The 14252-nt window shown below is 41.7% G+C and overlaps 1 protein-coding gene across 1 annotated transcript in view; it reads left to right on the forward strand.

Moving 5' to 3' along the window:
- The window catches only part of LOC144264567 (versican core protein-like), a 122950-nt gene that overhangs the window by 92547 nt on the left and 16151 nt on the right, over positions 1-14252 (forward strand). The window contains exons 8-9 of the mRNA XM_077816326.1: positions 6465-6623; positions 7994-8076. Coding sequence (XP_077672452.1) covers positions 6465-6623; positions 7994-8076 — 242 coding nt within the window. The remainder of the gene's footprint in view (positions 1-6464; positions 6624-7993; positions 8077-14252) is intronic.

Here is a 14252-nt window from a genome sequence, read left to right on the forward strand (position 1 = left end):
TTCACCCATGATCAAATTTTAGAACAAAACCAGCATGAGAAGGGTAGAAAATGTACAGCAGGACAGAAACAAACAAACTGTAAATTGATCCGAAGACTATCAAACAACAGAGACCACAAGCAATGAAGGCAGATTTTTGTAGCAATAATAAATGTTAAGTGCTACCCGAAATAAACAACATAAGTACAAAATGAAAATGGGGTGGGGGGAGGGCATATCCAAATAGCCACAGTAAGCATATTAAAGTAAGTACATTTTTAATCTTCAACTCTGCCCTAATATCACTTTATCATGTAACTAAGCACTCAAGTTGCTGCAGTGAAGGGTGGGATTGTGATTGGGAGGAGAGCAGGTCTGTGACATGGCTTATGTTTTGCAAAGTGGCCCACAATATGACAGACTTTTGGGAACCCCTGATTTAGAACATGGACAGCTGGAAGCCAAGATGCCACCACCAACTGTATATTAGGCCTACATAAGTAGATAGGCAGGATCACCTGGGCACCTGCATTCCCAGCTTCTCCAAGCTGACTTATGCTGTGATAGTTTAGAAAAAGGGTGCAAGATGAAGATGACAACAGAGATGTAAGAAACTCTCCAAGCTGGTAAACTCAGAGAAACAGGCCACATTCCACTACTCTTCCATGTTCCAGTACCTTATTCCACAATAAGTCCTATTGATTTCAGTGGGACTGTTCACACAGTAAGATACTCCTCGATGTATGTAAGAGAGGCAAAATCTGGCCCATTGTTAAAATTATTGGAGAGGTGTCCAAGAGAAAAAGAAATGGTGCTTAAAGGTGCACTTTTTTCCAGGCTAACAAAAATATCTTTCTTCCTCTTTTTCTACTTATAGTTGCATAAATGTTGGCAGTTTCAGGCTTACCTTTCATCCCGAGCCTATTGGGTGAAATGCAGTTCACAAGTTTTTCCAAGTGAGCCTAAAGGGAAGGGGCTTGTTTGTTAGAATTGAAACCTCTGAAGAATGACTAGCTCCAGCTTTCATCACAATTCAACTTTTCAGTAGTCTGGCGCAGCCCAGGATTTGAAAGACCTTCTGAATCTGTTCTCTAAGACTAGAATTTGACAATGTTTTTATAACAGAAGGAATAAATGTTCTCTTTTTTCCCCAGCAAATCCATAGTACTGAATGGCCTTCAGCATCATGGTAGCTTTAATTTGCATTTTATGACCGACCTGAGAATACATTTTAGGTGGTTAATGGGAACACTTCCTAGTTTGTCAATGAGAAACAGACCTCTACTCACTCAGCGTTGGAATTTAAATTTCCTCCACTTAAAGTCCTGCAGTGGTTTGGGACCTGGGAAAAGCATCAGTGCCAAATTTCCATTTCACCAGACAAAATAAAACTGTGCTGGCAATTCAGACACAATTGTCTGGCAAGGAGTCTTTATTTCACGGCATCAACCCTGACTTTGCTAGATTGAAAACACAGCCAGAATGACAGAACATGTCACCTCAATGCCTCAGAAAGGGTGTGAGTGAGCATGCAAACGTTATGTTTCATTACTTGCATTTTATTTTATTATGTTTGTTTGCAATACATCCTATTCATGTTTTCAAAATAAAGATTAAGGGCCCTTTAGGCAGAAGTGCTGAGCATCCACAATCTCACTGTAGTTAATGGGAGATGAGTGCACAGAAAATCATGCCTGCAGATAGGAGACAAAGGGAGTCAGAGATCAGAAAGCAGCCAGATATGGCCAGCTGATAATTCCCCCAGCGTGAGGGAACTCTCAGCTAGTGTAGTGTGTTCCTGCCCCACTCGCTCACAATTTTGGGCATGTCAGGGTTAGGGAGATAGTATGGCCAGAGCTCATACACTCTGGCTGTGCTCAGCAGATAATATAGTCCTTTAGGGACCTTTGCCAGCTGGTGAAGGATGAGCAGCCTCCTGCGTACTCTCACCTATGCTGGGGCCTAGGGTGGAACAGATCCATCCTGGGAACCAGTGAACTATAACTGGCTCCTTGACAGCCACCTTCCTCTGTTTCACCAAATTGAAACATAGTTAATCAGAGCATCTGGGCCAAGAACTTCTTCTTGAATACTGCGAGAGAAAGTTGTCAGGCATAAAAAATAAAGATACCATCCTTTCTATAAACTCAAGGAATAATTCAGAGAGGCAACATTGTTTCCAATTCAGACTAAACTACCGGTGCAGTTAAATACACCTGCTCTCTTTTCTAAATATCCCTTTCTGTCACTTAATTTGTTTTTTTACCCAGTCTCCCCAACTTTTCAAAATACAACTATATCTGTTTAAAGTATCTGGTCACCAGAGCAGATAGTTTTTTGTTTGTCACTTTTCAATGCAAAATTTCCAAGAAATGTGTGACTGCAGACTGGGGCAGTGGATCTGAACCCACTCACTTGCCACGTAAGTTGGCAATAACTCCACAGAAGTCTAGACAAATGAGCTCATGACCTGGGGTCTTTCATTTGTAACATATAAAGTGCTGCTGTACAAATGCTATGTTTTATTGGGCTACACTGTAATAACCTTCCTCACAATGAGGAACAGTTCTCCACAAGTTAGTGGGACTAGTCATAGGATAAGTTAATATTCAGTGTAAGTAAGTGCATCATAATATAGCTCATGATGATTTCTCAATATTGGGCTATCCTTACTCAGGTTGAGAAGTACCTTACTCCACAAATAACTCCATTGATATCAGTGGGAGTATTTGGGTAGTAAGATACCATATAATGTGGTATAGAAGGCCCACAATTTGGCCATTATCTTCTAGACTATGGTACTGGAATGTCTAACATTAAAAAACAGATTTGCTATTTGCTCCTCCCGCACTTTTGTGCTCTGGCAAAAGTTTCCTTTTGTGTCATCTCTTCCCTCTCTGCTATTCTGACTGTGGTCCACCTGCTCTCAAGGTGCTGCATTTTTGCTTTAAACTTAAAGCAAAGTTTGGCTTCCCTACTGCTGAATCTCTGCAGACACTCACATAGCTTAGCCTGTTTACTGAATGCAGCTGTGCTCACGGACTGCCAAAATGGCACATATGCGTTTGTTAATAGACATCCCTCACTGGGGTAATACAACAAGACTTTTTCTTTTTCCTTCCAAGTTCCCAAAGCAAAACAATGTTTTCTTCATTATCAACAACATTGCTTTTCAAACCTGAGATCCCTGTCCAAATGTTTGTGAATACTGGTTCCTCAGCTGACTCACTTTTTTTCTCCCAGTTGTAGTACCTTGGGAAATCCGGACGGTGGACAAAGGTTTATTGCAAGGATTCTCTTTGGAAACAGGCAGTTTCTAGCTTATATCTCACAGCTGTGGAGAATTCTTGAATATTTATTAGAGAAGCAGTTTCACTCTGAGATGTCTGGGCTAATGGGACTCTGATTTTCATTTATTACCTGAATCCAGAGACACAGAGAATCCACAGCTGAGCAAGTCACTTTACATTCTAGTATCTGTGCTTCAGCCTTTGGTTTCTTAAGCCTCTTCTGGAATTTGTTTGAAGACACGGCAGCTACTAGCCGCAGCCTATTGCTGCTGTTGAAAAAGCTCTACGTGGCCATATACTGCACCGAAGGGGCATATTTTTAATGCAGTGTTTGGAGAGCTATACAGCTACAATTGCTCTTATGAGGAAGCAGAAGCATGTTGGTACCTCCTGGCACACAGCTCTGAAAACAAACCTCTAAATTATAATAAACCTTGGGCAAGCAAGACAACTTTTAAAACACCATAAACATAGCAAGCAGTGTTTCAGTCTTTCCAACACATTTTGCGATCCGCTTCCAGAACGCTGTGATTACCTTCCAGGAAATAAAGCGTATGCATGCAGTGTAGGCTGGCTAAGTCCTCCCACATCAATTGTTCACAAGTGGGCAAAGATCATATCAGAAACGTACTGCCATTGCTGCAGCTAGAATCCCATGTGCAGTAAAGGCATAAGCCGTTATATAGCGCTCCTGCTAATGCACGTGTGTATCTGTCACAGCAATGTCAATGGGAGGTATGCACACTGGCAATAGAATAAGGAACTGATTCAACCTGATGTAATGCAGTGATGAATCAGGCTCTTCATATGTCATTGCTTTTTGGTTGGGTTGGTTTGCATTTCCTATAGCTTGCTTACTTACTGAAAGAATAATTTTATATATATAATTATATAGTGATACAAACAAAGAAAAACCTAAATTTATCAAATGCTGCCACTAAGGCCTTAACTACAGTGGGATTTCAGTGTCTCCTTAGCTGCACCAGTCCAGGCTTCCAGCATAGGCACCATTTACAGCAATGCAGCAACCGTGCAGTCTATCCTGATTTGAAATGCCCGTATCTCCGTTAGGCGTTTGCGTTTGCACAATCTCACTGATGGCTGAAATCCCGTTGTAGGCAAAGCCTTAGTTTTATGGGAAGGATATTCACCGATGATCTTCTGAGGCTGATAAACAAATGACAGTCCCTCTTTTCTTCAAGGTTAATAACAATTGCTTAGGTTAAAGAGAAGAATTTTGATGTGGTTCTAGCATTGGTGGTAGGTCAAGGCCTCATATTACTTACTATTTTGAACTCAGTCTGCCTTGTGTTGAAGCCCCACTGCTCCCTCACACACTGTTTAGCTGGCTTCCCTGGTGGACAGTCACTGGATTGGGATGGCCCAATTCTGCGTAATCCCCGAGCCCTCTCTCTGTGTGTTACATCTGCTTATTGTTATTTGACTTCCTTTCTGTGAGACGAGGCTCCTAAACAAGATGAGTAATAACATTTGAAGCATCACCATGAAGGATACAGCACAATTAGTCAGTGCTATGTGGTTAAACAAAAGCTCTAGACAACCACAGACAGACTAAACTTAAAAACTGCCCCAGACCATGGAGATTAAGTTCCAACTGCTGCATGTGCCTACATCATTGGAGCTAGAAAAACCCCTCAGTATTGTAGATTACATAGCTGAGATTCTTTAAAGTATGAGCAGTTCTTTATAGCTTGACTTGTCCAATATAAAAATGTATGCATATTCTAACCAGTTTTACTGCAGTATGGCAATTGCTTTGACACATGACCTCCAGTTAAAAGCTAAGGAATGTCCTAGTTAAGGAATTGGCACATGTGGTATAAATATCTGGCTATCATTCCCTCACGTGCAACTGGAGTCCCTTGGGCCACATCATGCCATTGACTTTTAAGCAAAAATCTCAATCCCCCTCCCCACCAAGCTCCTCAGATAAATGTAATTTATACACAACTACTACATCATTGCATTGGGAGTGATGCAGAGCTTTGTGGGAGAATCCTTAGGTGGTGGAAAGCTGGCTCTCTGCTTTCTGGCAGAGGGACCATGGGGACTGGGCTGGGGTTGAGCCAGGGACATGTTCATGTGTTTGGAAAGGGGTGGGGTGAGAGCATGCTACGCTCTGGTGATCCTCAGTGGGTGAAGTGGTACTATTCCAACCAGCATAACTCAGAGCAGTCTTTAGATTTCACTAAATCATGATGGGACCACCTTTCCTGCACTCCTCCTCAAAGCCATTTCCTCCCATTGGGTCCTGCATCAAACCTGAGGAGCTGGTTCACTCTTTCTATACCCTTCTTACTATAAAACTATTTTTCCTTGTGATCACTTTGTACAGTGAAAGCACAGAACCAAAATAAATATGGAAGTTTTACACCATCTGTTCTGTCTGTGGCTGCCTTAGCTTGACACTGTAATTGACATCAACCCTAGAAACTGCTACAATTCCAAAGCTCACGTTTATTTCTCTTTAGCTGAATGGAAATATTGGCTGTTGTGAGCTTCTATCTACAGTGTATTCTTATCAATACCACTCCTCATCCAAGCACAGACAATGTGCAGTTCATTACTTTATATTCCAGCTTTACAGCTGTCTTTAGAAATTGATACCTTACGTTTACTTAAATCTACTCCCTTTTTTTGGCCAACCTTAATCTTCGCTGAGATAGCACTTCAGCTTTGCATCTGCTAGCCGAACAATGACAGTTACTTTTCTCCATGGCCATTTTCAATCATCAGTCCTTCATAGTAATGGAACAGAGTAACTCAAAGAATTATTTGATGAAGTAAACAAAAAACATAAAACAAAAAGTATAGAACCACTGCAGTCGTATGTCCAAGCAGAGCGCCTACGTTTAATTCTTTCACAGTTACGGGATAATAATGCCCTTTTGGGATATTCAAGATCCAGCATAATGTGATAATCTGGAGATTTTTGATGGGTATTAACAAGCAAAGCATAATTTTCCTTATGGCTAGTGGTGAAATTTTGTAAATAAAAGTATCTAAGACTTGAATAAGAATTACAGGATCAGTGATTTTTTTTTCATCTGTGGGGCTTAGGTTGTGTGTCTTCCTGAGCCTTTAAATAGCAGAATCCTCTGTCCACTTGCATAAAACTCAAGTGTGTGCCTTTCTTGAGTATTTTAAGGGTTGGTTTTTGTTTACTTGTCACAGATACAGAGACTTGTGATTACGGTTGGCACAAGTTCCAAGGACAATGCTACAAATACTTTGCCCATCGCCGCACATGGGATACAGCTGAAAGAGAATGTCGTCTCCAGGGAGCCCACCTGACAAGCATCTTGTCTCATGAAGAGCAAATATTTGTGAACCGTACGTACCATTAGGATTCCTCTGAGCAACTCTGGGTTGAGGATATAGAGCTAGTAAATTATGTGGAGAAAACACCCTCCAAACCTCTAAATAGTTTTCATCTTTCCCTTCTAAAATATGCATCATCATTTGATTTTTAAAAGGAAGACTCCATATTCTCGACCATTCCTTTTGCTGTTAATTTTGTATTAATCATTACCTGCAGTTGGAAAAATGTCTGATCTTCAGAGAAAATCTGCTTTTAACCCCTAAAGTTTTAGGTCCTGAGAAAAAGACAATAAAAGACAAAGAAGTTCAGCCCTTTATTCTGGAGACTTTATTCTAGGCTCATTGTTTAGACAATCTTGTTCTCCAAGCCATCTTAAATACTGTTTCGCAGGCACAAAGTATCAGTCACTTCATGTTAGGTTACAAGATAGATTCAGCCTGTGATACCCTTCACAGCATTAGGTGCTGCCTGCACAAACTGAGTAATGCTATTGATTAAAATATTTGGAGATGGTTATTTTCTAATAGTCCTCATTAATTGTACTAATGTTTGGGTCAGGTGTTCAGTCCCAGAATATCATGTTGTAAGAAAACTCTTTGAGTCTCTCATGGTATGTCTACACAGGAATAAAAGACGCATGGCATGGCCATGGCTGGCCCGGGTCAGCTGACTTGGACTGGCAGGGCTCGGGCTGTGTAACTAAAAATCTCTGGGTTCGGGTTCAGGCTAGAGCCCGAGCTCTGAGACACTCCACCCTGTAAGGGTCCCAGAGCTCGGGCTCCAGTCCAGGTCCAAACATCTACACAAAGATTTTTCACCTCCAGAGCCCAAGCACCAGAGCCCAAGTCAGCTGATCTGGGCCAGCCAGGAGGTTTTTATACTGTGTAGACATACCCTCTTAACGCAGTTGGCAGGGACTCCTGACAAGTCTGCAGGTCTCTGACTTTCTGCCACAGAGCTTTGCACATCTCTCCTGTAAATGTCACGGAAAAACTTTTGACATTACTAAGGAAGAGAAAATACTTATTTAATTATAGTAAACTGGTGAGGCAGTTTTTTTCCCATGTAATTGTCTTTGCCTGACATTTAAACTGCACAGTTAGGTAGAAATCTAGTCTGATCTTTTGGGATGTGCAGGATAAAGGGAAGACGGCAATAGTTTGAAACAATTAGATAAGAGACTACATTTTTGTAGATTTCCTGAATTCAAATAAAAAAGGCTAAAGAAGAGCCTGTAAATATTTGTTTGCATGCTTAGTGAAAGCTATTTAAGAACAGGAAGTCTGATTCATTCTGTGAAAATTCTTTATATTCTTTGATGAATTTTCTCCCTTTTATGGGAAAGTTAATAAAAATATCTTTGTGGTTCTTTTCCTGTTAGGTGTCGGGCATGACTACCAGTGGATTGGCCTCAATGATAAGATGTTTGAGCATGACTTCCGCTGGACTGATGGTAGCACACTGGTAAGATGTCTTAAAAAGAAAAAGTTAATTTAAAAGTCTATTGGTGGTTTATCGAATACCCATTGGAAATGAAAAAAAAATAGGTCAAATTCCAGAATCAATGCAGTAGCTAGATGTTTACCCCAGCAAACTTCCTTGCTTGGGACTGCTACCTTTTCTTCTTCTTCTTCTTGTGGTAGTGCTGAAAATATGCTGTACAAATCCGCACAGACATTGTTTCAGAGAGATTACACTCTGAGACACTTATCATATACGGCCCAGATTCTGATCCCTGGTGGAACTGCTTTGTGCTTATTTTCTGGTACAAAAAGGCTGTAAAGTTGATGTATTCAGCTGCCTGATGAGTCCCTCAGCATGGGGAATTCTCAGGTTGTACAGGGTGAGCATAATGGTTCCAATATCTCCCCTCTTCCCGGCCTCCCATGGAGAGGGCATTCTTGGGGTGAAGGAGACATAGGGCATGTCTACCCTGCAGTCTTAAATCGACCTATGTAACTACTGCAGTGGCTGATGTCCACATCACCCTCCTTCTGTTGGCGGTGTATATCCTCACCAGAGCGCTTCTACCGACTGAAGAGGGGCAGTGTGGGGAGCTGAGAAATCAGGCTCCCTGCTAGGAGCCCAGTTGCCTCCAGGGCTTGTTGCCTCCCCTCTCCCAGCTGGGAGTGGGAGAAAGCCACCTGGGGCTTCTCACCTCTGGCAGGGAGATCCATTCCTGGAGTCCGGTCAGCTGCCGTGCTCCTGGTGGGGAGCCGAGATCTGGGGTGAGTTGGGGTGGGGTGGGGGAGGAGGCAGCCAGGCTCCCCGCCTGGAGCTGGGATCCTCCGTGCAGTTGGGCTTCCAGAAGGGAGTAGGGAGCTGGGACCCCAGGGGGCAGAGCTCCGTGTGGGGAGCGGGAAGCCCCGAGGGCAGCCTAATCCAGGAGCCTAGGAGGAAGTCCAGCTTGGAGTGGAGACCCAGCAGCTGCCTGGCTGGGGAGCCAGGAGCTGGGCGGAGCCATGAAATTGACAAGACAGCCAATAGCCGATGTAAGTAATACAGATATTATGGAGATATTATGTCGGTATAGTGGGGCACTTACATTGGTGGGACAAGGCTGTAGTGTGTACACTGACATAATTAGCTTGACGTAAGCTGCCTTACATTGGCCTGTGTAGTGTAGACCAGGCCATAGAAGGAGCTCCTCTGCACTCCAGTGATCCCTATCTGGAAGATTACCCTGGGGCTGCTCTAAATCATGCTTTGAGACTGTTCTGATGCATGGCAATAATACAGTTGGAAGGGATGTAATGACATCTTAAAACCACTGCCGCACACCTCCTTCTTGACTTGAAGTGGGTTTAGAAGGTCTGGACCCAATGCTCTATCACTAAGATTTTGGAGTACTATTGATACTTTTTTATAGCATCAAAGCAATAAGGAAAAAACAAGTAGGTGGAGAAAGAAAGCATTTTCTCCCCACTTTCATCTAAACTAACTCAACCATCTGTCTGCTGTAGGATTTGATTCAGTATCATCCAAGCCAAAGTATTCAATCTCTTCTTTGGAAGAGACAGGTGATTTACAGCCAGTTTAACACCCATTGATACACACTATATAAACAGATCGGTCATGCGTATTTTTCCCTTCTATAACCAGGAAACATCTGGTCCTCAGGTCACATACATATGGACTATGATCACTGCTGCTTATCACATAGATATGGTGTATTTAGTAAAAAGGCTGAAACAAAGCTGATCTGATTAATTGCCACTTGATGTAAATAGATAGAGGTTTAAAGGCCTTTCCAAGATTTCTCAGTGTTTTGTGAATGATCCATTTCTTGCAGAACTATTGTGTGCTGCAGGTGAGAGTACAGAGAAAAAGAAAAGAAAAATCAAACTTTTCTCTCATGTGCTTGCTTTAGTGCTGGAACAAATGTGCTTAATTGTGCCTGGAGGCTTCATGTCTCTTGGAGTGTAGGGAGAGGAAGTCTGCTACTCTACATCACTTCCTTCTCTTCACCTATTCTTGGGAATCTAGCACCTTTGGCTGCATCAGATTTACGTAGTCCTTGTACTCCATTCACTTTGTTGATCCCTCTTTCCCTAAGCACTCTGATAGGGTCAAGTATAATCTAGCTTTATCTGTGGGATCAGCATATCTTTGCACTGGCAAATACTAAGGGAGTTGTAAACTGGCACATTGCAAAGGCAAGTTTGGTGTGACACAAACGGACAAAATCCAGGAAATTAAAAGACAGAGCTGATGCTCTATTTGCAACTCATGTTGCTGGGCAAAGACGGGTGTTAAGTTTTTGCTTTAACTGTACGTTTAAGAAGAAGAGACATTCCCAGCACAGTATAAGACCATCTGCTGAACAGGCCTTTTTTTCTTTTTTTTTTATTGATCTTTATCCCACTTTCCTGCTTTTTTTACAACTTCTCTCAATCCTTTCCTTTGGGAACAATCTATGTGTCTCCTGAACTCATTTGTACTCATAGATTCAAAAGCTTTCCATGGCCATTTATTCCATGTGTTAATTATTCTGTGCATGCAGTGACTCTGCGTGAGTTTCCTGTTTGCTCACAGTATCCTACTTTTTAGATTATTTGCCATAATTTCTGCCCCCTTCAATGGACCATTTGTTACTATTAATTATTGGACTGCTAAATAAATGTTCCAGTTACAACTTGATCAAATGCATCTTCAAATTCCATTGGTTTGAATAAAGTGTTCGCCCTATCAATCCAACTTATAATCATGAAAACTGACATTACATCACCATAAGTAAGGTTAGAACAAGAAGAAACTCAGAAATATGTCCTCTTTACTTCAGTTTCTTAGATTAGAGAGGAGTCTGCCTATAAAGCGTGACCCTAATTTCGGGGGATAGCGGAGGCCTTTCTCTGATTGAGATCTAGTATTGTCTTTGCTGTGCTCTGCTCTGAGCAACATAGTAATATTGTCCTTCTAGAGTACTTCTTAGCTGTTACTTTAAAGGCACTAATTTACCAAGTCAGCTGAGGACTCCTCTGGCATTAGAATTGTCTTGGGAAGGAGGCTGGAGTACTGTACTGCACCAGTGTTCTCTGACTGGATTAAAGACTATTTCACTATTGCCAGAGGGCAAACCAGTCTTCAGTTGGCCTCACGGTGTCAAGGATATAAAGGCGATGTAAAGTTGATTTTGTTTCACTGCCCATTTGATTAGTGTGTCAAGAGCAGCTCAGCCAGCAGCTGAAGATTATGCCCATAGTTCCTTTAAGTTAACCTTCTGAAATAGGTGGTGATAATGGAAATGGAAATCCTGACACATTCTTAGCCAGTACTGCCGAAATGAAATAACTATAGTATATATTACTACATCACCAAGATTTCTCCTTCACTTAGGGCATGTCTACCCTTGCCATTTAAAGCAGAAAAATTCCCTTTTTTGCGCAAAAACCATGGGAGTGTCTACACTTGCCAATAACTTTTTGTGGTGAAACTCAGAAGTTTCACCACAAAAAGAAAACCACCTCCACGAGATGTGTACAGCTCTTACCAGTGATGCTTTTGTGGTGATGTGCAAGTGAAGACATGTTCTTCCTGTTTACAGAGCTTTTAGCCTCTGGAGGATATTCCACAGTGCCTAGGTGACCACTCTGGCCAGCAGTTCTGCTGCTCTGATGCCAGGTAAACAGACATCCACCCCTCCCCCGTCAAGCCCCAGGAACTTTGAAACTCCCCTTCCTGTTTTCTTGGCAAGTGCTCACTTACCATCTGGCCAGGTGACAATGCCTGCTCCACGGAGCAAACAATCCCCTGCTGGAATCAATGCTGAGCTCCTGGAGCTAATCAGTGTTTGGGGCAAGGAGGCTGTGCAGGGACCCAGGATGCTCCGTGATCACCCCTTCCCACAAGACCTATCATCAAAATGGAGAGAGCTGCATTGTGGGATAGCTGCCCTCAGTGAGCTGCTCTCATCGGCGATGGAAGTGCTGCAAATGTAAGCGCTCTGATGCCTGTGGAAGTAAGTGAGTACCAGTGCTTTTCTTTCACCCGTTCATTATCACTGGTGAAACTGACAGCGCAAAAACTCTGCAAGTGTAGACATAGCCTTTTATATTCATTCTGGGCAAAGAGAGCAAGAATTAGGAATCTGTGAACATCAAACTCTACCTCTGGAGATTGTGAATGAGGTTTGAGTTACTTTGGTGCACATTTTCCATGGAGATGAGGAAATCTACAACATCATTATTCAATCTATTGAAGGGAACTCCTTTGCCAAGTGGTGGCATGTATTTTATTAGCACAGTTTCTCGGAAAAGGCTCAAATGTACTTTTTATTTGCACCTAAAAGATATTTAAAACAGTGAATTAAATGGAAGGAAATCAGGACTTTCTTTTGACATTTTCGATTTATATTCATCATAGGTTGTGTTTTTCCAGATTTTTTAACTGTAAGTGCCAACCACGTTAAATATGATCAGGGTTGGACATAAATATATGCTTATTTTGATTAGTTTGTACCAGGACTAAATCCATCCCTTGGATGTGCACATCCATTTCTAACTGACTTCAGTGAGAACTACATGGGCCCAAAACCAAAATGTTGGCCTTGCCTTCTCTAACTTCCACTGCTCCAAAAAAAAAGAAAATTTCTCTATACTCTCCCTGTAAGCTCATGTGAGATCAGCGCTGAGATGTTATCATGATGAAATGTGATGGATGGATAAAATGAGCTTTTTCATCAGGTTAGTAATGCAGAAAAGTTTAAGTGACAAGATACAGTCGAGGAAAAAAATCTGACAGTATATAATCAGATGAAAAGTTCCATTTCAATTCATTGAGAACTGTTGTGCAGATTAGATAAAATCATTTCACATCACTTAAAAAAATTTTTTTTAAAATGTGTTTGGGAAGTTTCCAGCCAAGAGTTTCAAAAATGAGAGCCAAAAGTTAAGCTTCTATGTAAGAGATCTACTTTTCAAAAGTACAAAACACCTACCAGCTCCCACTGGCAAGCACTCAGCACTTTTGAAAATCAGGCCATTTGTTTAGGTACCATTTTTCAAGAGCCTATATGTAGGCAGCCCCTTTTGAAAATCTTGGCCTTTGGTTTTCTCATGAAAATGGTCATCTATTGGCAATTTATCAAAAGCAGCAACAATAAAAGTGCTCTTCTTTCCCAGTGCATAGTTTTCATGAATCAGCTGGCATTTGTATGTGGCTAGCAATGACAATTCCACTAAGTGAGGCAAGTCTTGGAATCCATGAAGATACAGGTTGTAAATATATGGACTGATTGATAGGCAGAATTTCTGAGATAAAATACATAGGTCATTGAAGAACCAACCAAGAACAAATGGATTCACTGTGAATACAAGTAATAAAAGGAAATATTTTTTGTGGCCCAAATAATGTTTATCCATCTGTCCACTGTTTCCTTTAAAAAATAACTTTTGTTTGTGATGGGGGAGATATCCTAGTATAATCGAAATAGGCATGTCTTATGCCCTGATACTGCAAAAAGAATTGTCCAGGTCGCCTTGAACACCCATGTGGAATCTCATTGAAGTCAATGGGGCTCAGTGTGGATGCAGGGTCTGCCCTTGTTTTCTTGGCAGAATTTGGTTCTTAGCCTTAAAGCTGCTTTCATGTAGTAGTTCTTTGTGGTTTCCTGTTGTGTGGAAAAATAGCAGAATAACCCGAAAGTTTCATGAAAGGTTGGGTTGGCTAGATAAGATGACATATCCACTGGCACCAAGGTGTTTTTTTGGGGCACGCCACTTTCCCTACAACCCAGAGACATGCTGAGCTTGAAACAAGAGAGTATAAGAGAGCGGTTGTAAAATATTTCAGTGAGGTCATAGAATCATAGGACTGGAAGGGACCTTGAGAGGTCATCTAGTCCAGTCCCCTGCACTCATGGCAGGACTAAATATTATCTAGGCCATCCCTGACAGGTGTTTGTCTAAGCTGCTCTTAAAAGTCTCCCATGATGGAGATTCCATAACCTCCCTAGACAATTTATTCCAGTGCTTAAACACCCTGCCAGTTAGGAAGTTTTTCCTAATGTCCAACGTAAACCATCCTTGTTGCAATTTAAGCCCATTGCTTCTTGTCCTATCTTCAGAGGTCAAGAAGAACAAGTTTTCTCCCTCCTCCTTGTAACAACCTTTCATGTACTTGAAAACTGTTATCATGTCCCC

This window comes from Eretmochelys imbricata, chromosome 5 (assembly GCF_965152235.1).
Source record: "Eretmochelys imbricata isolate rEreImb1 chromosome 5, rEreImb1.hap1, whole genome shotgun sequence".
NCBI lineage: Eukaryota > Metazoa > Chordata > Testudines > Cheloniidae > Eretmochelys > Eretmochelys imbricata.